At 55.3% G+C, this 23,529-nt stretch overlaps 1 protein-coding gene across 2 annotated transcripts in view; it reads left to right on the forward strand.

Moving 5' to 3' along the window:
- Window positions 1-21,374, forward strand: part of RUBCN (rubicon autophagy regulator) — a 42,660-nt gene extending 21,286 nt beyond the window's left edge. For both annotated transcript variants that reach the window (XM_024206332.2, XM_026650122.1), the window contains 9 exons: window positions 3,644-3,704; window positions 4,747-4,879; window positions 7,536-7,681; window positions 8,879-8,943; window positions 10,533-10,771; window positions 11,718-11,779; window positions 12,768-12,921; window positions 15,444-15,537; window positions 16,845-21,374. In XM_024206332.2, coding sequence (XP_024062100.1) covers window positions 3,644-3,704; window positions 4,747-4,879; window positions 7,536-7,681; window positions 8,879-8,943; window positions 10,533-10,771; window positions 11,718-11,779; window positions 12,768-12,921; window positions 15,444-15,537; window positions 16,845-17,005 — 1,115 coding nt within the window. In that variant the 3' untranslated portion in view covers window positions 17,006-21,374. The remainder of the gene's footprint in view (window positions 1-3,643; window positions 3,705-4,746; window positions 4,880-7,535; window positions 7,682-8,878; window positions 8,944-10,532; window positions 10,772-11,717; window positions 11,780-12,767; window positions 12,922-15,443; window positions 15,538-16,844) is intronic.
- Window positions 21,375-23,529: the final 2,155 nt, after the last annotated feature.

The raw sequence follows: 23,529 nt of genomic DNA on the forward strand, positions 1-23,529 counted from the left end.
GGGACACAGGTGCTAAGGCATCAGAATCTTCGTGCGTAGGCTGTGAGAGGCAGAGAAAGCTGGGGCCTTGCTTTTAAAGGGATGGCACTGTCACGAGAGCTTTTCTCCGCCAATGCAGCACTAGTGAAAGGCTGATTCCCTCTGTAGCCTTGAATTGTGGTATGCAACCTATCATTTAAATCCGCTTCTGTACCAGTTGATTGGAGAAGAGCTAATGTGACGCCAATTTTTTTAAAAGGCTCCAGAGGCGATCCTGGCAATTACAGGCCGGTAAGCCTGACTTCAGTACTGGGCAAACTGGTTGAAACTATAGTAAAGAACAAAATTGTCAGACGCAGATGAACATGATTTGTTGGGGAAGAGTCAACATGGATTTTGTAAAGGGAAATCATGCCTCACCAATCTACCAGGATTCTTTGAAGGGGTCAACAAGCATGTGGATAAGGGGGATCCAGTGGATATAGTGTACTTAGATTTTCAGAAAGTCTTTGACAAGGTCCCTCACCAAAGGACTCTTAAGCAAAGGAAGCTGTCATGGGATAAGAGGGAAGGTCCTCTCATGGATTGGTAACTGGTTAAAAGATAGGAAACAAAGGGTAGGAATAAATGGTCAGTTTTCAGAATGGAGAGAGGTAAATAGTGGTGTCCCCCAGGGGTCTGTACTGGGCCCAGTCCTATTCAACATATTCATAAACAATCTGGAAAAAGGGGTAAACAGTGAGGTGGCAAAATTTGCAGATGATACAAAACTACTTAAGATAGTTAAGTTCCAGGCAGACTGCGAAGAGCTACAAAAGGATCTCTCAAAACTGGGTGACTGGGCAACAAAATGGCAGATGAAATTCAATGTTGATAAATGCAAAGTAATGCACATTGGAAAACATAATCCTAACTATACGTATAAAATGATGGGATCTAAATTAGCTGTTACCACTCAAGAAAGAGATCTTGGAGTCATTGTGGAGAGTTCTCTGAAAACATCCACTCAATGTGCAGCGGCAGTCAAAAAAGCGAACAGAATGTTGGGAATCATTAAGAAGGGGATAGATAATAAGATCGATGATACGCCCACATCCTGAATACTGCGTGCAGATGTGGTCACTCCATCTCAAAAAAGAGGCATTTTGGGTGGCTGTGCCCAAAGCATGTCACTTGAATTGGAAACACCTAGGTTGGAAGATACCATATTTGGAGTGGGGAGGGGGGCAGAGGGGTTCCTAGTTCTGACACCTCAGCCTGCTGGGGAGGTGGGGTTCAGATTTGAATCCTCCCGCGAGATGCCTGCTGAACACTGCTCACCCTGGCTGCATGTGCTGGCCCTGCTCCAGGTTGCTCACCCTACAATGCTCACACAATGCTGTACATGTGCGCCCTCTGTTTGCTTGGGTCTGTCTTAGCCTGGGATCTCTCAGAGCCATTCCATAAGGACCAAGAGAGGCTGGTTTCCTCTCCCATTCAGGCAGCAATTCTGCTGGGTGGGGAGGCCACTTCCTCTCTCTCTGTGTAGCTACAAAGCTTCGGTTGTTACCGGGTTGTAGATAACATGGGTTTCCTAGTCCTGAGTGCACCACCTGCTAGCAACAGGTATCAGACGGGTAACTTCCTGCTGCTAAAGGGTTATGGCTAATCCTCTATCCTGGACTCCCTGTTGACTCAAGTCTAGAAAGATACTTGAAGGAGACACTTAAGATTTAGCCCAGCGTTTAAGGCATGCACCCCTGTTTCTTAGGTTGTGAGTATTTGAGATCAGGGACTTTGTTGTCATACCTTCTGGCTATACAAACAGCTGTCCTGATCCTTTGGAAAGCCCCACGCCCTTTCCCTTCCCAAGGACTGTCCCATGGAGAATCCCACCTTCCCTGCTGAAAAGATCCCAGTGCTGGCTGGGCACTCTGGGTTTCCCTGCCAGTATGTGCTGCCCCTCTGCTGTGCCCCGCTGCTCCCTCCTTGGGAGCTGGGACTGAAACTGACAAGAGTCCTGCACCAATCAGCAAGCAACTCGTCTATTTCAGTACCCAGCCTACTTGGGGGAGAGGAGTTGAGAGCTGAACCAACAACTACACACCTATTAACCAGACCCAGCTGCCTTTCTAGGTCTCCTCTTACCTTCCTTGAGGGGGTCCCTATGGATTTTGAGGGTTGGCCTCTTTCCTGTCTTGATCTATCATATTTTCTCCCCTTTTCTCTAAGTTCCTTGGTGTTAAAACCCAAGTTTCCACCAATAGGGCAGTCCAAGCCTCCCTAGCCAAGCCCTGCCTCACACTGCTCGTGGGCTTGGCAGGACAGTACAGACAGGAGATGCACAAATCAACAGTGTTTTTAAGGCTGACTTGGGTTTCCAGGGATAATGGGACCAAATCCAGTCTGGATGTAAGCAGGATTATTCTCATGACTGGTGGGAATCGTACCCACTTACCTCAGGGCTGAATTTGATCCTCAGTGTCAAGATGTTTCACCAGCCCCCTTCTAGGGGCTGGAGTGCAAACCCCAGAGGAGTTCTGCTGCCGTCACTTCCCAGTACAGTGTAACCCCCAAAGCTGTGACATCGAGGAGCCTGAATTGCTGAGCGGCTGGGTCCAGTTGCCAGCGTCTAGTGGCCACGTTCCACCATGTTTAAACACTGTTGTATGGTGGCAGCAAAACCAGCTCTTACAATTCTTTGAGCGCATGAACTGAACCTTGACTAAAAGGGAACCCGTGAGCATAATTATTATGGGCTCTCAGCTAGTCTTTGACAAAGTCCCTCACTAGAGAAGGTCCGGGGATGAGCAGCGAAATGCTGCCATAGATCAGGACTGGCGTATGGACAGATAGCAAAAAGTAGGAATAAGTGGTCAATTGTTATGCTGGCCAAGGGTTAGCTGTGGTGTAGGCCAGCCCAGCTAAGGGTCCGTGTTCAGTAGTTATTAGAGATCTGCAAGGGGGCAGTGTGAGGAGTGTGGTAGCAACATGCACAGATGCTACACCTAGATTTAAGGTCCTCCCCTGTAGGGTGGAAAGTGATCCTTCTTTGTGGCCCGTTTGATCCTGGGTGCCTCAGCAGAGGGTGGCCAGCAAGGCTGCCGACCACTGCCACTTGCCGTGTGGCTTTTGTGACATTGACCTGTGGCCACTGGGAGATGAACTCAGGTCTCCAACTCCTGCCACTTGGGCTGCTGACAAGCCATCGGCGTATGAGCTGGGCTGGTTTGGAACCAGAATAGTAGCGGTGAAGGGCCTGTGTCCCATCGCCAATCCCTTGCAGTGTTAATGCTGTGCATAAAACCTAATAAGCTACTAAACTTCTTAACTAACCCCAGTGTCCCGCCCTCCCAGCCCCAAGTTTGTGTGCGTGTGGATTTCTCTAAGCTGCGTAACCGCTAGTAGCTAGTGTGTGCCCTGTACAAACCGTAACATTTCCACTCTAACCCCACCGTAGTTTCATCTCTCAGCCACAGGTTCTCATCTCTCCCCTGTAGATTGACCAGGTGACTGACTAGTTCACATCCCGGACTTTCTAGCTGCTGCTTATTGTCACTGGTAGAAATAGGTGCTGTAGCTCACGTGCTTTTACAACCGTGTGATGGTTTGTAATGCAAAACTGCTTCGCCTTTGTTTAAAATAGGAGTAACTCTCTGCTCCGCCCTCTCTCTTCTTGATGCAGATGCGGACATCAAGCGGGATGCAGCGTCTAGCAGGAAGTCTTTCCTCTCCTCGGAATCCATGTATGTCCCACCGCCAGAGTGCGAGGCTTTGATCTTCACCGGGGCTCAGTAGGCTCAGTTTTGGGGACAGTCCGGGGGGGGGGGGATGGGCAAATGGAAACTTAAGTTGAATGCTGAGGGGCTTGGGAATTCCCGGCATGAGGGACCGATCTGTGGGTTGGGCATAGATTAGATTCCACACAAATAGGTCTCTTCTGCCACCGACTCCTCTAATAAACTGTCAGTGGAAGGAGAAGGGGCTGGGACCAGGAACCACGGTGAATGAGGAAAGTCAGCCCAAGGCGATGGGGACACATACATTCCCCACCTGCCCCCACCAGGCTCCCAGTCAGACCTGAGATTCACCCCAATCTCCCACCAGCCCATTTCTGTAGTCTTACTTGAAGTCCTGTGTTGCAGTCACCATCCTTACAACCAGGAGCTGGACAGGACTCCTCATCAGTGCTACTCCTTAACTGGCCAGAGGAGGCGCTGTTGAGTGGGTGAAGGCACTCCTCCTCCCTAGGAGACTGAGCCATCTGCCTCCTCATTACTCTTCCCAGCTGAGGGGGAGGATGGGTCATCACAGCCCCTTGGAAATATCATTGGTCTGTTATCGCTGGCAGCTTTCCAGAAGGCTGGGGGCGGGGCCCTCTCTGCCTGTTGGACTACATGTAAAAGTAGGCCCTGCTGGCAAAGATCACGTCACTTTATACTGTGTGTTCTCCTGTGTCTTGTCCGGATTCCAGCTTTGCTCGTTCCATTCTGCCTCCCAACCCCCCTGCAGGCTCTGTGATGCCCCGTCCCGAAGTGCTATGCCCTGGGTGCGCCCCACCCAAGAGGTAGCCGTGTGGGAGAAGTGATTCCTGTATGTAGTTTGTGGGTCTTACTTGAGACAATATGTTCTAAGATGAGTTGTCATTGTCAGTGCAAACTTTCACAAGTGGGGCTGGGAGGGTCACCAGTCAGGAGACCCAGGCTTTGATCTCCTTTGCACCCTGGCTGGGGGTGCCGGGTTATGCCCTGTCTGTTGTGGTGCTGATCGTCCTCTCTTGCTGTGCAGATCCCACTCCTTCCTCCATTCGAACTCAGCAGAGGCCGTGGCCATGGGCCTGCTGAAGCAGTTTGAAGGGATGCAGCTCCCAGCCGCTTCTGAACTGGACTGGCTAGTCCCAGAGCAGGATGCCCCCCAGAAGGTAGGCGTGTGGGGAGGGGCCTCGCTGGGGGCAGTCGCACTGATGCATAGAGGGCGCGAGCACGGAAGCTGGATATGAAATCAAGGGGATTCGTTTAAAACTAGAGGGCAGAGAACCCACCGCCCACACCAGCGAGGGAATCCTTTGCATGAAGCTCCTATCTGGTGCTTTCTGCTGGTCCTGAATGCAGGGCTGCAGCCTGTCTCCATCTCCCCGTGGCTGTAGAAGAGGAGGGAAGGCACTGATCGCGTCCCTCACGTATTCCCAGAGCTGTGTCCCTTCCACACAGTTAGCTGCAGCGCTGCCAGGCGGGTGCCTTGCACTCTTCTGGCTCCTGTAGTCCTTGTGTATGAATAGGGAGAGCAGGAGGACGGGGATGGTGGGTAAGATCTAGGGAACGGCCAAGGATCAGCACCCTGAAGCAGCACAGAGTCAAGCACAGCGGCCCTCGGCCTTCACCAGCAGCCCGGGGGTGTCACCCACGCAGCGCCTTGACGGGTCGTTTGCTGTTGGTTTTCAGGGCCCGAGATGGTCTCTCAGAAAGCTCTTTAAGCGTCCCCAGTGGTATAAGAAAAGGCAGCTCTCTAAAAAGCTCCGGCGGGTATGTTGGGAGTGGAGAGCGTGCCCGAGGGGTGCGTGCGTGGGGCACACGTCACGGAGTGTACTAACCGCCCGGACTAAACACCCCCCCGTGGCATGGAGCAGCGGGTGGCATGGCTGCGGCTGCCCCGCGGTTTGGCGTGGGGTGTGAGAAACTCGGCTGAACGTGGAGTTTGTTGTCGTCGCTGTTTGAACCCTCAGCGGTGACCGGCTAGAAGACTGCTCCCTGGCGTGTTGGGAAGCGAGCGGTCGCCATGCTAACGGAAGTGGCAGCTAGCGCCCGTATAGCATGGGCAGGCGCTGTGCAGGGCTTTCCCATATAGCCCCGCAGTCTTGACCCACAGCCTCTCCAATCTGGGCTCCCCATACCCAGCTCTGCCCAGGCCCCTCAATCCTGAGCCACAGGCTGTCACTGTTCTAGTGCCTAGGCCTCTCCTGAGGTAGACGCTGCCAGACTGCTCCGTTTTGGGGTACTGGAGTTGATCAGTGTCAGAGGGGTCAGTGTGACGGGAGCGGAGGGGTTTCGGGGGCGTTCTTTAAGGACGCCGCGGCACTGCGCGTGGTGTAAATAGCATGCAGGTCTGTGCGCTAGCACTGCCCCGCGGAGCCGGTGGGGATGAACCTGGGGCTTGCTTTATTCTTTGTGCCCTATAGGCTTACATAGAATACCCGCTTGTCACGGATCACTGCCTTGCCACCCCCACGCTGAGCAGGGGTCCTGCTGGGCAGCAGTGCATTGTGGGGCATGACTGTCGGACTACTGTTTAAAATAAAAGACTGGCCCCCCAGCCATTGGCCCCAGCCCAGCCTTGTCCGCCTGAGCCTGGAGGGGATCCCTGAGGTTTACTGTCACCTGCTTGGTTTTCTCTAACTCGGGGTGGTTTGTGAGGCATGTTCTGTTGTCCTTGTGCTGCGGGGCTCCTGTCCTCTGGCTGGTGTGGTTCTGCTCTCTAGTTCCCACGCAAGTCCCCTTGGGGGTGCAGCTAAAGAGCCACCCCTGGTGTCCATCTAATCGATCAGTCACAGGGCAGCTACTGCGCTCCAAGCTCATCGCCGAGGTCACCCAGACTGCTGATGGGGGTCGAGGAGCCAGTCTGCTCCCCTCCGCTGCACTCAGCAAAGGCTGCGACAGCCTGAGAGTGGCAGAGTCGGTGCTGGGCCTAGAGTCCCAGAGCATAGAGCTCAAGCAGTCAGTCACAGTGCTACTGCCCACGGCCATCTCCGCTAGCACGTGACTTCATCCTGCTCTGTATCCCTCATGACCCCCGGCTCCGCTCCACCTGCCTTTGGAGGTCACCCCAGAGCCTGCTGCCCTCCACGGGCTGAGGGTGGTTCTCTGGGGTGCTGAGCGGCCTGGAAGCTGCCCCGTTCTCCCTCACAGCTATTTCTGTCCTCCCATGAGCTCTGGGCCTGTCAGACCTGCTCGGTCCTTACAAACCCAGGTGTGATCCTCATCCTGGAGTCCTGACACCTCTGGTACAACCTGGAGTGGCTGATGCCTCCCCTCTGGGTGTCCTCCTCTTTGGGACAAGTGCAGACCTTCATGCTTCTGGAATGCAGCCTATGCCCCAGTGAACCCCTAGCGCTGACATACCTGCTGCTCGCTTCGGTGAGAGCCCATAAAGCGTGCCCTGCTCACAGAGAGGCTGGAGCAGCGCCCCGTAATGGTCTGGGGACAACCTTGCACCAGAGGGGTACACAGAAACTTGGGAGGATGTGGAGGAGAGTAGGGAAGGGAGGTCCAGCTAGGGTGAAAGCATCAGGCTGAGCGGACAGCACTGCGCCCCCACTGTCTCCTCAGAGGCTCTAGGCACTTCCCAAGATGGGGTGCCAGCCCACTACTGCATGTGTTGTGATAGTACAGCAGGGCACTCGGATCGGATGGGAATTGTTCTCCAGCTCCCCCGGGAGACAGACCACTCCTGGAGGGGAGGTGGGGGTGGGGGACGAGCACGCCATTTCCCTCAGGATGGCGCTGGAGTTGCCCAGCAGGGCAGACCGGTGTCTGCCTCTGCAGTAAAGTTCAGTGTCTGACCCTCTCACCTGCCTCTTGCAGCTCCTGCCAATTCCGGACTCTCTGCCCATCTCACCCGACGACGGAGAGCATGCCGACATCTACAAGCTCCGAATCCGGGTCCGCGGGAACCTGGAATGGGCTCCCCCCCGGCCGCAAATCATCTTCAACATTCACCCAGCCCCAACGTAAGGAGCTGCGTGGGCTGCCCACCCCCTCTGGTCCCACAGAGGCTCTCCATGCCCCTCCGATCTCCCTCTCTGCTTCTCCCCTTCCCCCCAATTCTGCATCCTTCCAGCTGGGTAGGCCTGGGCAATTCACTCCAGTCACAGCCCTGTAGCTCCACTTCAGCCATCTGGATGGGCTGCTGCTTCCGCCGTGAGATGACGTCTCTGACCCCCTCCAAGCCCCTGTTGTTTCAGATCTGGACTGGGAATTGAGCCCTGCTTGGTGCGACACTAACCACTAGTCCTCCAAGCCTGGCTGTGTGTGTGTTTAAATGAGACCTGCCCTTCCCCCTTTGTCACTGTGTACTCAGTGCTCTGTGATAGAATTATTGTAGGACCTCCAAAAACACACCAACAGTGCAAAACTGCCCCAAGCGCTGCTGTTACAGGGCCCTGTGTGTCCAGCCCCCCTCTGGTGGCGTTCAGGGTACATGGCACAGAAAGGACATCTGCAACCCACGTTCCTGGCTGCATTTACAATAGATCCCCTGCCTGTGTCCTAGCGGGGGCATGAGGGGGGCCCACCTGCCCTGCTGAGCTGTTGTCTGTAGGTGCCTTGCAAGGGAGGTGTCACTACTCCCTGGCACTGTCGCTGGTGCCTGCACCCCGGTGCCAGCTGCTGTGCCTGGCACCTGCCTTGTGCTCTTGGCTGGTGTTGAGTGCCTGGCTGCCGACACCTCGCTCATCAGCTGAGGGGCGTGCGGGGAGCATCAGGATCCACAGGGCACAAGCAGGTGAAGGTAGTTGCAGTTGGTGCTGCCCACCCGTGCCCCCCACACGCATGGAGCTGTGTCCACCCCCCTGGCCAGTCGCTGGGCGCTGCCTCTTGCAGCTTTCGCCATATCCTGCTGAAACCACGGGGTGGCTTCAAGGCAGATCCAGCCACCTGGCTCATTATTTATCTGTATTATTGTAGCCTCTAGGAGCCCCAGTCACGGGCCAGGACCCCGTGGCGCTAGGTGCTGTACAGAACCGAGCAAAAACAGCCCCTGCCCCAAAGAACTGACGCTCTAAGCTTACGGTCTCAGTGGATCCACTTGGCACTCAGCTGTTGGGTGAGAGGGGAAGGCCTAGTGCTCTCTACCCAGCTGCCCTCAGCCCTGCTGAGCCAGGAGAGAGCAGCCCCTCCAGCTCTAACACCCCCTTCTCTCTGGGCAGGAGGAAGGTGGCTGTAGCCAAGCAGAATTACCGGTGCGCAGGCTGCGGCATCCGGACAGACCCCGGTGAGTGCTGGAACTCTGACCATGACAGGAAACTCGGCCTCTCTGAGGGTGGGGGGTGCTGCATGCAGATGAGACAGGAAGGGGCAATAGAGATGGGGAGTCAAATGGGGGGGTGAGGGGGGTGGATGCCAATGAGCTGGGGGATTGTGGGGAGTCTCAGTGCAGGGCACCTGGGAAGCTGGTGCAGCTTTCTCTGAAGGCCTGACACGAACCATGAAAGAAGACAGAAGTGGGGAACCGAGTTACCAATGGACAGAACCTGAATTCACGAGTGGCCTTGTAACTAACACGTAGCTAGTAGCTGAAGAAGAGGAATGGGCGATACGCCGGCAGCTGTGCTCCCGAGCACACTTTGTAGCGCGTGGACGGCTCCTAATCCAGACAGGGACTGGCTCACAAAATGAGGAAGCCCATCATAGAGTGTGATGCAGTGCAGCATGTAATGGGCACGTGTGAATCCGTTTCAGAATACGCAGATCTGATTTATGGTGATGTATATTTTGGAGCTGTGGGCACCCTGACCCCAGCCCCTACACCCGAGCCTGCTCAGCTCAGGCGTAGCTTTGTGGAGTGCCAGGAAAGACACCTCCGTGACTAGGCCGGATCCGAACGGAGGGTTTGGATTCCAGAGAGCTGGATGAAATGTTCTCCCACAACTGGACGGGGTGTTCTGGATGAGCCGAGCAGAAAAGGGCTCGGGGAGTCCCAACATCTCCCAGTGAATGAATCTGCCCTGGTGTCAAAGGGGAGCCTGTGTGCTAGCATGCACTGTGGATGGAGCAGCGTGCTCCCCCAGGAGGCCATGGGGACAGGGCAGGCCGGGGGCAGCCAGTCTGCCTCTCTGAAAGTATTAAAGTCCCTGGCCCCATCACTGAGCAGAGTCAAGTAAGTGAGGGTGGCTTCGCTCATTCGCACTGCGGAGCCCCTAGTGTCTGCTCCGATCATTCCTCTTCAGTTCATGTAACGAAGCTGCTTTCCATCGAAATCCCACAGGCGATCAGGCTGAAGGGGCCCCATACAGACAGCTGCCTTGATATAGCATTCACCTGCTGTGTGTTACCAGTAGAGGCCTCTGAAGCAATTGCTTGTCCTAAGTGTATAGCCAGGGATGGTTGCATGTGATCCATAGGCAGATCCGGGCCTCATAGACCGCAGGGAGACCACAGATCCCAGTATGCATTGCTCTGAGCTGAAACAGGTGCCTTGTCTGCTGGGACATTTAGGGTATGTCTACACTGCAGTTAAACACCCACGGCTGGCCCATGTCAGCTGAGTCGGGCTCACATTACGGGGCTGTTTAATTGCAGTGTGGAGGCTCGGGCTGAGCCCAAGCTCTGGGACCCTGTGATCCCAAAGCCCGAGCCCCAGTTAGCTGACACGGGCCAGTCGTGGGTGTTTAATTGCAGTGTAGACATACCCATAGCATCTGCAGACTACATCACCCACCCGTGTCAGGCATTCGCAATCTGCTCCCCTTGCTGCTGATTAAACACAGACCTCTGGCTCCTGGGGAGGTGCCAACACGGTCCTTAGCTGGGCAAGGCCTGGGCCAGCTGGGCAGAAGTTAAACTCCCTCTCCGGTCTGCCAGATTACATCAAACGGCTGCGGTACTGCGAGTATCTGGGCAAGTACTTCTGCCAGTGCTGCCACGAGAACACCCAGATGGTCATTCCCAGCCGCATCCTGCGTAAGTGGGACTTCAGCAAGTACTACGTCAGCAACTTCTCCAGGGACCTGCTGAGCAAGATCTGGAGCGACCCGCTCTTCAGCGTGCAGGACCTCAACGCCGCTCTGTACCGGAAGGTGAAGGCTCTGAATCAAGTCAGGGTAAGGCCATGTCCTGTGCTTTCCCAAAGAGACTGAGGGGTTTAGCCTTCCCCTGAGAGGCAGTTGTCACTCCCATCAATGACCCATGGAGCAGGGAGTAAGACCCACAGGGTGGGGGCATTGGTGCCTTGTGGTGGGCACGCCATCTCCTGCTCTTCTTTCATTAGTGGGCCAGAATATCTGGCTGCTGCTGCTACTTACCCTTCTATATGGGGCCTCTTGTCCATAGATTTCAGAGCATATTACAAAGGTGGGTAGGTATCATCTCCATTTTACAGCGGGGGAAACTGAGGCACAGAGAGCTTGAGTGACTGCTCGCGGTCACCCAGCATGTTGGTGGCAGAGCTGGGAATAGAAGCCACCAGTCCTGGGCTCTACCTACTGGAAATGCTGCCCCTCTCACATCTGCTTAGAGTAACCTCTGCAAGTGTCCAGCTCCTGGCAACCTTTCTGTTGGCAAAACCTGCCTGTTTTCATTCCTTGTAATGTCCCTTTAAGGGGCCTGGTAGGTGACGTATGGAATCGGACGTTCCAGAAGATCTGAAGTAAGGAGGGAAGAGACTGTTACTTGTTAAGCCCCATCAGGATTTCTCTAGACTGATCCTGTCAGACGATAGCTGATGGGCAGATGTTTTAGAGGGAGGCTTAAAACCGCCATAATGCATGTTTCCATTGCACATCTTGTTCACTGTGCAATAGTACATGGTAGAGAGGAATTTCTTCCTGACTTCCAGCTGGTCTTCAGTTTATGCCTTGAAACATGAGGATTGCTAGCCCTCCTGGTTTTATCCCAGCTGTTTAACTGCTTCAATGCCAAGAAACCCAAAGCTGGTTGGCATCAGAAACCGCTTCACAAGAGCATGAGTTGAAACAGACTAGAATGGGTTCGGTTGAGGCCTGCAATTCTGTTTGTTTAATGACAACTTTATACTCTGTTTTTCCCCAGCTGTTGAGAATCCAGCTGTTTCGCTTGAAGAACATGTTTAAGACCTGCCGACTAGCTAAAGAGTGAGTACCAGGGTCCAACCAGAATTTAACTTGCATCAGTTTCAGTATCTCCTGGCAGGCTGTCACTTGGCAGCTTGACATGTTAGCTGCTGCCCAGACCTCTGCAGGGTGGGGGCTTTCAAGGATCGTGGCAAAATGTTCAGCGGCATCGGAGACCAGTCCCCCCCGCCTCACCCCAGTCTCTCCCACGCTCCGCGCTGTGGCAGGCCAAGCTCCAGTGCATGGAGCATTCTGAGAGCAGGCCAAGCACAGACGGGCCCAGCGGTTGGGTGTGTGTCTAGCTTCCGCTGACGTTTGCTGGAGAAAGAGGGGTGTTTGAGACTGACCCTTGTGCTTCCTCTGTGTCCCTTTGGGATCCCCCACTTCCCAAAGGCGCTGCACCTTTCATGGTGATGCCTTGCGCGGTAGCTACTGCCTCTCTTGCTGACGGTGACTGAGTCGGGCTGAGTGGCCGTGAGGGGGCACAAGGAGTGCAGATACAGTAACTGGCCCACGGTTTCCTACTAACCACCAAAACCCACCAGGCCCTGGGAGGGGCTCAGTTTCAGGGAGGGGAGGTTCTCAAACGGCTCAGAGTCAGCAGAGACGTGTGCCTCAGTCGTAGCAGGCTCTGCTGTCTGGGTGCCTCCCTCACTTGGCTGCTGTCTAGACTCGGGCTCGCCCGGCACCTGTGCAGGGGAAAGGACAGCTGCTTTGGCAGGGATTGGAGCAGCCCGAGCACCCTAATGGGGACCCTGGAGCTGAGTGGGACGTGCGGGTGTCGGCTGGGACAGAACCCGCTAAGCTAGAACAGGGTGCATGGATGAACTGGGAGGCAGACGCTATTGCTGGGTTTCCTAGGGCCCTGCATGGAGGGAGTGGACTCCAGAGAGGTGGCAGTGCCCGCGTGGGGGTGGGTCACACAGTGTAATTGGCCCAGCGAAGTTGCCGTACTTCACACTCTCCATAGAGTGTTTGGCGCTGAGCTCCGGTGTCTCCATCCCTGCAGGCTCCTGGATTCCTTCGACACGGTGCCAGGTCATTTGACGGAGGATCTCCACCTCTACTCCTTAAATGACCTGAATGCCACTAAGAAGGGGGAGCTAGTTCCCCGCCTGACGGAGCTCATAAAGGCAGGTACCCTGCACGTTGAGAGATGCATGGTGGGTAATTTTATCATCTTCTTCACTAGAATGTTTTTTATTATTACTGGATTAGACTTTACTGTATAAACCGCCAAGGAGCGGGAGCTGGCTTTATAAAGGCAGCAGCAGGATCTCCAGAACAGCTGCTGAGGGCAAACACATTTTGTGTTAGCTGTTCTCCTCCTCCAGTTACTCATATGGTTGTTATCCTGTGTGTGTGCAGAGGAGTTTCCTTGGCACAAGAGATCGGCGTTGAAGAATAACACAGCCAGTTGGTTCCGTCTCAGGAAGAAGCTGCGTTTTCCCATAACCTGCAGTGCACCCATTTGCCGTCTCCATGTCTGCTATATAAAACTGGGCTGTATTCCCCTCTGAAACGCATTGGGATGTGCTTTGTCACATTCAGGATGGGGAGGCAGCTTGGCTGGTGGTTAGAGGAGGGCACCGAGTCAGGACTCCCGGGTCCTACTTTCAACACTGCCACTGATTTCCTGCATGACCGTGGGCAAGTTGTGTCGCGGTTCTATGCCTCAGTTTCCCTACCAGTAAAAACAAGAAACTTCCCTACTCTGCAGGGGAGTGGTTGAGGCGTGCCTTTGAGAGCCTCCAATTGGAGGATGCTGCATAGTCGTAGTAATGGTATCCAGCATACAGAGCACCTTCCCTCTTGGCATACAGCGCCCCATGTAGCCTGGCCAAGAGATCCGTGGTCACCGTCACCACGGCTGTGGGTAACAGCATGTGAACTGCATCCCCAGGGGCCTGAACAGTTGGGCATTTCCCTCCGTTTCATTCCCAAATGGGCTAGACATGTGCGATCTTACAGAAACAGTCCCTCTAACGACCTGCTTAGATGCAAAAGCCCTGCATTAAAACAGACTGTGTGTCTGGGTGAAGAAATACCAAGTTGAGAGTTTCCAGGCAGCTGTGACTCCAGATAACAGCATTGGCCTGCTAAACCCAGGGTTGTGAGTTCAGTCCTTGAGGGGGGCATTTAGGGATCTGGGACAAAAATCTGTCTGGGGATTGGTCCTGCTTTGAGCAGGGGGTTGGACTAGATGACCTCCTGAGGTCTCTTCTAACCCTGATATTCTATGATTCTAGTCTATAACAAACAGAAATAGGAAGGGATGCTCCAGTCTGCAGGGGAAGAGGAATCTGGGGGGCACTAGTGGGTCCTTTGAATTGCGGATTTCCCATCTCATTTTTTTTGATTAACCCTGTCGTTGCTGATCCATTCGATCGTGTTGCAGTGTTTGTGCTTGTTTTAACTATTCTCCTTTTCTCTAATGAATTTGGTTTTAAGAGATGAAATTTAAACCCAGTTTGAATGCGGGGAGGGATGAAGTGAGGTTGGGAGATGGATCCCAGCAGGGCCGGAGATGTAACATTTGCTTTCACCTCCTCCCTCAAGGCTGAGCTACACTGCCAAAACGACAGTGGGGACCTGGCTACGACACATTTGAGGTGGTGAGAACACTGGTGCGTTGTTTAGTGTAGATGGGACCTAACCACAGCCCTGAGCCAGGCTGCAGCCCTGATTTCTCCAGGACTGTAGCCAGTTCAGGGTCCCGTCTACACTGAAGATGAAACAGTGTTTTAACTCTGTCATTGGCAACTATAGTGTAACCGGTTCCTCCTTAAAGTGGTTTTTAGAGGGTAGATATGGCCTTAATTTTCTGTGTGATGGGTGACTTCACTAATTGTCTTTAAAAACATTCCAAATGGGTCTCCTTGAGTTGCAGCTGTTGGCTGTGTGGGCCCCCCATGCGAGGGCAGCAATGCCACTCACCGCCTGTGGGCACGAGTTTGGGGCAAAAGACCAGAGAGGCTGCCTTGGCCTCTGAGACGTTCCCTACTGAAAGAGGGTCCTTGTCCTGGAACTCCCAATCTTACTGGGAAGTCAAAGGGGACAAAATTAACTGGACTGCCACTAGTTTGGCAGGGTTGTGCGTGCAACCTACTGCGCAGACGACACCGTTGTGGGTGTGTTTATGGTACATCTTTTGGTATAACCGCTACTACTTACGTTGTATTATGGTATCATTGACAATACTCTGGCACAGCCCATGTACGCAGCAAGACATGGGCATTGCCCCGAAGCGCTTGCGGGTATGTGTGTAATCGAAGAGATACAGAATGCCTGGTTCCTCCACCGCCACCCAGCAGACAGGCGGCCCGGCTGTTTGGAGATAGTGCCATCAGCGAAGCTGCCTGTGCTCCGGGAACGCTTTTGGCCTATGGCGTCTCGCATAGACAATGTCTCCAGCCCCCTGGAAAGGTTGGAAGCTCGTGGGTCATGTCCAGCAGCCAGGCCTAGCTTGTAGCGGGTGGGTGAACAGCTGCACGAAAGCTGCTCTCGAAGCTGGTGTCGTCGCATCCCGGCAATGGGATGAGCCTCTGATTCCCACGTTACTCTCGGCGCGAGATGTCTCTGAGCGCGAGATGTCTCTGTCTCTGACTTTGCCAGGGAAATCGGGTGCATTTGCCTCTTCTCCGGGGCGTTTCTTCTTCACTCCTCTCCCCTTCCGTTGTTACAGCTGTGCCAAGCCAAAGGCTTCATCTGTGAGTTCTGTCAAAAGGAGGAGGACATCATCTTCCCCTTCGAACTGAACAAGTGCAGGACGTGTGAAGGTGAGACGCTGGCATGCGAGGCGCTGGGAGCCATCGCTGGCCCTGGGCGATGGCTGGGCTGGGTCCACGTCTCCTGGAGCGAGTTTAGTGCAGGTGGCAGGTGCTGCAGTGACTGCTCTGGAGACCGAGCTGGTACAGACCCGGCAGAGTCAGGAATCCACTGCTCTGCAGGGTTTGTCCAAGGCTGTAACCGCGAGTGCCTTGGCTTGCCCCTAAGCATGGCCTGTCTGCACGTCGCTTGTTTGACGTTTGTCTAGCCACCTGGCAGCAAGCCATGCTCAGCCTACGCCTCTGACCTGCATCAGCACACAGCTGACTCTCTCTAGCCGGTTTGACATGCTCCCTCGCAGGGTGGCCAGAACTGGGCCTGTGTATCTGGGGGTGGCCAGTAGAACATCCCAGAGTGCACTGCACCCAGCGCACACTAGCCGGCACTGCGGGAGAGCTGCACGCAGATGGGCAGCATGCTAAGTGGGGGTGCAAGAAGTCATTTCCACGGTGGCTGCGGCCTGCCCTACACCTTGTAAGCAGGTCAGATGCATGACACACATCTGGAGTGTGCACTGGGCACAAGTCTCAATCTTCATGGCCATTCTGACTTGGGTGCCTTTAAGGTTACTAGCCAAGGAGTCCGGTAACCAAAGCGCTTTGGCCGTGTGGCGCTGGACTGAGACTATCCGATCATTTTACTGAAGCCCCCACGCCCTGGAGTTGGTAACTGGTTTTGGTCACTGTTGACCTGTGCTGATGGCCACGTGCACAGTAGCGCCGTATGCCGGCACCAGTCTCCTGAGCCAACCAAACCGCCCTTGGCAATCTACAAATGTGGCTGTCCCTTTAAAATTAGACTCTCTCTTGCCACAAGTGTCTTCAGTGAAGGCCTTTTGTTTAGGGTCACCCTGGCATTGGCAGGGCAGGAAACCTTTGGGAAAGGGATGAGATGCAAAGTGAAATTGACCTATCTAACATTGCTGTCCAAAACTGAGAGAAGTCCCCCAAATTCCTTGGTTTCCAAGTGCATGCGGTGGGCTGGGTGCTTTCCAATCACTTGGGCGCCATCCCTACTCCAAAGATCTTTCCGTTTAAGAACCACGTAAGAGGCGAACCAGTCAGAATTGTAACACCTTGAGAGCTGATCATCCAAGGCGTTGGTAACACGCTCCGTCCCTGGCCAGTGACTTAGCGTCCCTCCCGTTGGGTGTGGGCAGGCTGTGCCCGGAAGGGGGAGCGTGCCGACGCTGCCTGTGTATGTGGCTAGGCCCCAGCTCTGCACTGATGGCGTTGCTTTCTCTCTCTCCCTCCCTCAGAGTGCAAGGCCTGCTACCACAAATCCTGCTTCAAATCGGGCTGCTGCCCCCGGTGTGAGCGCCTGCACGCCAGGAGAGAGCTGCTGGCCAAGCAGAGCATGGAGTCCTACATCTCGGACTACGAGGAGGAGGAGCCGCCAGAGGCAGTGGCCGCGACATGAGTGTGGTGGCGGAGGGCGAAGTGGAGACCAGCGGATGTATTTGCGTGCGTGGCCTTCGTCACCAGAGACTAAACTAAGGACTAACCTGACTCTTTCACAATAAAGGAGCCCGTGGGAGGGCTGAATTGTGGGAGATCTCGGAGCAGCTGGCCCTCACGCGCTGACGGGATCGGCTTGGTTTGCTTCAAGAGAGCCGGTTTCTTTGCTCTCTACACGATGGTGTTGGGGACGGTGGACTCCGGACGCTAGTTCTTGCAGTTGTGATCCTGCAGAGGTGGACACACTGCTGCCTTCGTACAGGGTCCGGTGGCGAATCCTGTCTGTGCCACACTCCGAGCGCAATGAGCGTTTGTATGCCAGTGTGCTCCCCTGGCCCCTTAGGGAGGAGCTCAGCCAGACGCTGGCTTAGCCAGGTTCTTGAGGAGCTTCCACCAGTTAGGAGGTGAAAGCTCCTGTCTAGCTCAGCTCTCCACGGGGGAGTACCTGGAGTCCTGCCGCTGCCTAGGCTGGCTGCCTTGGGGCAAAAGAGAAGGGGCTTTTGCCAAGTCCTCTGCCTATAACACGCCATATCCTTTGCCGCTGACGTGACCTTTTTAACTGTCCCTTATTCAGAACTGATATGACTTGATTTGGGGGTGGGGGGGAAGAAGCAGCAGCAAACAGCGCCTTGTCCTCTGCCTGGCGGGAGCCGTCACGAACTGTGGATACCTGCTGGGCTGGTAGATCAGGCTAGTGCACGCGGACTGTATGGGACAAAGGAGTTGATCTGATTTTCCCTTCGACCCGGCCCTGCTTTAGCTGCCTGCAGGCTGGGGGAGAGATCTGTGCCAGTCGCTGTCGGGAGCAGCCCCCGTCTCTGCTATTGATGTTCGGTTCCTCAGACTGTGCCTGGTGCTGACGGAGCTCCCACCTGCTGAGTGAAGGGCTGGGCTTGTCGGCCCAGAGGCGTGACCGCCACCTTTCCCACAGCGCTAGGTGCCGGGAGATCGCCCTGTGCGATGCTCTGGCGCTGGCAGCAGGTGAACAAGGGGCTTCCGCTCTCTGGGCCGGAAGGCGGGGAGGCCACAGACAATGAGGAAGCTGCATGCCCAGCGCGGGGAGAGGAAACGCCTTAGCTGAGCCGGAGGAAGCAGCTGGCCTGAAGCCGGCTTCTCTCTGCTGACCTTGCAGGAGATGAGCTGCCGAGTGCTGCTGTTACCCTGGGCTGGGGGCAGTGTTCACCCAGGTCTGTCTGCCGGGGCGGGGGGGCTGGGCAGTTACTCTTATATCCAGGAGCAAGGATCAGTTTGAACACAGCCAGAGCTCAATGCCGGGGTGCCAGGCGGAGTGGGGGCTCCTGCACCAGGCCCATTGCTGGGCACTCAGGTGACTCCACGTGACACTCACCCCCACTATTTCGGAGCTTGATGAAGCCACGGTCAGTCTCAGTGGAGCCTTTCTCCCATCCATGCTGCACCCTCGGTGTAATGTGTCCTCCCTGCAGTGGATTCTGGCCAGGCCCGTTCCAGACCTTGGTGTTGGTGTGTCGGGCCTGCCAGTTTGTGCTGGGCTCCCCTGATGCTGTGTGGCCCCAGGCTGTTCTGTGACTTGCACCTTTCACCTCCTGCTAGCAGAACGCTCAGGGAGGCAGACAGAGCAGGAGCTGAGCAGGCCCCACGCTTCAGCCAGCTCCCTTGGCTTTGAGATGAGAGCTGCACTTCTCATCCCCCTGGATCGGGTGCCCGTTGGAGTGACTGAGTAATGAGCGTGTCTAGCAGGACCGCCAATAACCTGGTAAAGGAGCCGCCCCCGAGCGCACTGGGTAGAGCTGGCCTTGTGATGCGGAGCGCCATGTAGTCAGGAGATTAGCCCGGTCCAGAACTTCTCCCCAGGACCCCACGCTCCTCAGTCACTGCCTAAACCACTTTGCCCTGCTGAGCCATGTGTTTGTGTGGAGGGATGTGGTCGTCCACAGTGCCCACTGGCTGCCCCCGGCCCAGCGTTCCTCAGATCTGGTATCAGATCAGTCCCCAGAGCAGGGGTAAAGCTGTTTATTTGCCATCCGGAGCCCCCCCCAGAGAGCCAGTGCCCCAGGCCAGCTCCTCTTCTCAGTGTATCCCCTCAGTTGGGCTGATCTTTGTGTGTGTGTATATAGTGTTGTTTTAAGTTGATCTCTTTTAAAGGCAATTGCTCCTGTCTTTTTAATGAGCTGCTCTCGTTTGAGTCGGTCACTTAGGGCCAGATTTTAAAGCTATTTAGGTGCCTAACTCGCGTTGATTTCAATGGGAGCACGACACCCCACATCTTTAAAAATCTGGCCCTTCGTGTCCATCGCCAGCAGTACGGGAGGCATTTTCTGCCTGGCATGGACAAATTGCGCTCCTCCAGCATGCTAGCTCCGTCTGGGGAAAGCTCCTGGGAGTGGATGTCCTGACACCCAGCTGAGCCCGGGCAGAGTCCTGTGGCGTGGCACGGACGGGCAGCGTACTGGTAGTTGGTGGGATTTGGGGGAGTGTCCAGAGTGTCTTCAATATGGAGCTGCAGCCTGTAGCAACTCCCCGTTGGGGTATTCAGTGCTCCCTCGGGGCTGCACGCGGTGAGTGGACGTCTTTGCACGGTGGGGCTTGTGGTCTCTGCAGGTAGTGGCTGATCTCGGCTCCGGTTTATGGAAGATGGGCGTGTCCCTCGGCACACGGGCACGTTTCCAGCGCGGCCGTTGGCTGGGCACTCCATGTAGTCGTGTACGTCGAAAGGCGCGGTTTGACTCGTGTACGTGTGAGAGGTGGGGGGGTCGTGGGGGTGATGGTGGCGGCTCTCCCTCAGCTCCTGCCCTGATTGGTGGCTGGCACTTCAGGGCGGTGCTGGGGGGGGCTCTAGCCTCTCGTGGATCTTGCCCCGTTCATGCCAGTGGTGAATCCCTGGGAGAGCTGCAGAGGCTGGGGCCGAAATGAAACAGGCTGCAAGTGCCCTTGGAAGGAGGGAAGACGGCCGGGGCGGTCTGAGGGCCGGGGAAGGCTGGCTGCGTTTGGGCTCTGTCTCAGACAGGATGCGCTCGAGGAAGCAGCCTCTCCCCGCCACGCGCCTGGCAGTTATGTAGGTAGGTTGACTTCCTTGCAGCTGCCGTTTCCTCTCCTGCTGGAGGGCAGCAGACAAGAACCTGGGTGACTCTTCGTAAGCGGCAGCTCGGTGGGACCGCTGGTGTTTCTCCGGGGCAGAGTACTGGAAGGTGGGGGCTGAGGCTGATGGTGGAACCAGGTTCAGATCAGCTGTTCAGTGAGAGATCTCCATACTAAATGTATCTGGAAGCCAAGGAGCGACTGCTGAGGGTGTTACCCCACGGAGCAGGCAGCAATGGTAGGTTATTATTCAGGGCAGGCCTGGGTTTTGGCAGGTGGTTTAACCGGGAACTGAGAGTGCAGGAGCTCCAGAGGTGGTAGAATTCAATGCAAAGCAGAGAGACGCTAGCATTAATATCCCATTTCTGCATCAGAAGGGTGGTGGGATCAAAGCCCAGGGCACCTGTAGCTCGCCCAGAACTGACCTGTTGCATGTGCCTTAACTTGAGAACTGACAGTCAGGGTCTGCTTTGTGAGCTTGCTTTGACACCGCCCCAGCCAAGCTGTATTCAGTCGAAATGCCCCAGCCCAGAGGTGGCAGCAGCAGCGATCAGCTACCCTCCTGTTCGTCACATGCACGCCCCGTGTCACCTCCTAGCTTTCAGCCTAATAACGCCGCTGTACTCCGCTGATGGCCGGCAAGCTCCGGCTGGCTCCGAACATTGCATGTGCTGTGCCTGACGAAAGCCGATCCCGTCCTACGAACTGCAGGACGATTTTCACTTCTCCTACAGCTGTCAAATCCCTCCTTAAGTGTCAGCCACGCCTGGTCTGAGACCTGGCACTACTGTCCAGACCCATGGTGGTGTCTGACGGACCGATTCCCTCCCATGTGCCGGCTCTGACACAACACAACAGAACGTTCGATGGGGTTTTGTTTTGAAGCACTTTAACATGGTGGGGTGTTTCCATGGTGGCTAAGCCTCTCAGCGGTTCCTAGAAGCACTGATTATATTTCAAAAGACAGTGAGTGGATTTGTGGGTTTTGTCCCCCTTCACGGTGGGACCGTTCTGGCTGAGACAGGAACCCCGCCTGGGAATTCAAGACAGCGGAGGGTTTTAACGCAAAATGATGCACAACACTAATGAAGCTGCTACTGACCCGTTTGCCAAGCTATTACCGTACTTACCACTCTAAATCAGTGTAACTGTATGTGTACAAGCTCTTTGTAAATATAGAGAAGGGTCATATGATACAATGTACATGATATTCAATTGGATTCCTCTCCACTGTATTATTGTACAGCATAACAATGAAAATGCCGTCCCTAATAAACGACGTTAATAAGAAGGACCGCATTGGCTGCTCTTGCTTGACCTCTGCTGTATTGGAGTTTATTAAAGCTGGCTGAAAGAAAGTACAAAGATCTGGCTCCTAAGAGCCAGGAAAGCGCCAGTGCTGACTTCCCCAGAGTGCCGCTCACATGCTGGTTGTGTTCCTTTAATTTAAAAAAAGAGCGCGGTGGACAAGTAAAAAACCGAGGTCAACTTGCTGCTGGAAACCAGGGAACTACAGGTTGAACCTCTCTAGTCCGGCCCCCTCGGGACCTGACCGGTGCTGAACCCCAAGGGAGGTCAATGCAGAGTGCCAGCCCGTCTCCAGAGGTGCAGGAAGTAGGGGTGCAGGGGGTGTTGCAGCACCCCCAGGCTTTGTGCCCAGCGTGGCCCCCTGCCCGGGAGTCCCGCTGCACCCGGGGTCCTGGCTGCCGGCCCCCCACCCAGGGGCTCCAATGTCGGCACCAGGTCCTGGTCGTCGGCCCTTTGCCCGGGGTCCTGGTCACCGGCCCCTCTCCTGCTGCCCAGGATCCCAGCTGCGGGGCTCCAGTCCTAGCCCCAGCCCAGGGCTTCACAGCCACCCCCAGCTGTGATCTCAGCCTTACCCCTGTCCGTGCCCCTCACTGCCCCAGGCTGGGACCACAGAGGTGTGGGGGGAGGAGGGTGGAGGGGGGAGCTTGGCGCTGGTGGATGCTCTGCACCCACTAATTTTTCCCCATGGGTGCTCCAGCCCAGGAGCACCCACGGAGTTGCCGGACATGGGAGTGCCGGGTTCGAGAGGTTCTATCTGTAGTTGTGTTATTAAGCAGGATCGGGCCTGGTTCTGATGTGGATGGGTGACCAGCCCAGAAAGCCAAGCGATGCAGGAAGAGAGGTTCTAATTTACCTTTAAGTCAATATTCCCGTTGGATTAAACTGCACAGTTCAGGATAGGCTGTGTAGGTATGTTCTTGGCTTTACCTTTGACCCAACACTGCCCCCTAGTGTTCTGGGTAATGTTAGCACTGACGGGGGAAACCCTAACTCCACGGCTGTCAGGGGAGACACACTCCTGCAAAGAGCTGCGTTTGGTCAAGGTGCACGCTCTGAAAACAAGACTGCAGCAGAGAGCTTAGGAACACTCCAGAAACTAGACACTTAACGAATGAAAACGTGCTGGGCTGACCGTGTCTAGGCCTCCGCTTCACGGCCTCATGCAGCACTAACTGCTGGGGGTAGCCAGTAGTCCCCAACTGTCCCAATCCCTAGAGGGTCTCAGGCTGTCAGAGCAGATCCAGGCTGGTGGACCGTCGCTCTCAACTGAGCTGCTGCTTGCTAAGCTGCTGGGCAGCCCCAGTTCTTGTCTTCCTCTGATCCCATCGAAACGCTGCTGCAGAAATGACATGGACACTAGGGCTGGGTGTTGTAAGATTTAAGACACAGACCCTGCTGCAGGTCACTGGGCTTTTAACAGTCACTCTGAAAACCCTGCCTGCTTACTGCCTGGAGTGAGACAAGCATCCATCTCTGCCTGTGGTGGGGCAGGAAAGCCCCTAGAGGTAACGCAGCCAGTTGAGGTCCGTGTGTGTCGCCCCGGGAGCTCCCATCTTCCCTGCTCTGCGTGAAAGCTGAGATCCTGCCGGCAGCGGTGGATTTGCGCTGAGATTCCCCCACCTCTGCCAGCAGCTCGTTCTAGACGCAATCAATCCAGAAGCGCTAAGCTACAAGCCCAGCATCGCTGAGCTCTAAGAGCCAGGCCTGTCTCCCTGCTGCATGCGAGGGCGAGGCTGGAAAAGCAAGTGTCTCCTCCCCGAGCAGTCGGGGTGGCTGGCGAACCTGTCCCCTCTAGAAATATCAAAGAAGCTTTTAGAGCTGTCCCCAGCTAGTAGGGGGAGGTGGCACAGCTGGGGCTGTGCCAGAGAAAACTTTGGGCATCCAGGGAAAAGCTGAGACTTGCTGCCCCAGCTCCCGGCATTGCGCCCGAACCGCTGCCTTGGAGGACTCCTGTAGACAAGAGGCAAGAGCAGTGGAGTCCCTGCTGGCTCTCGGCTCAGAGGCACGGGCCTGTCAATGGTATTTGGGGGAAATGCAAACGCTCGAAGGCCCAGCAGAGAACCCCCCCCACGAGCCCCAGCCGTCCTGTTTTCAGCAGGAGCTGCCCACCCCACCCCACCC

Source organism: Terrapene carolina, unplaced genomic scaffold (genome assembly GCF_002925995.2).
Source record: "Terrapene carolina triunguis isolate 2854851 unplaced genomic scaffold, T_m_triunguis-2.0 Scaffold88, whole genome shotgun sequence".
NCBI lineage: Eukaryota > Metazoa > Chordata > Testudines > Emydidae > Terrapene > Terrapene triunguis.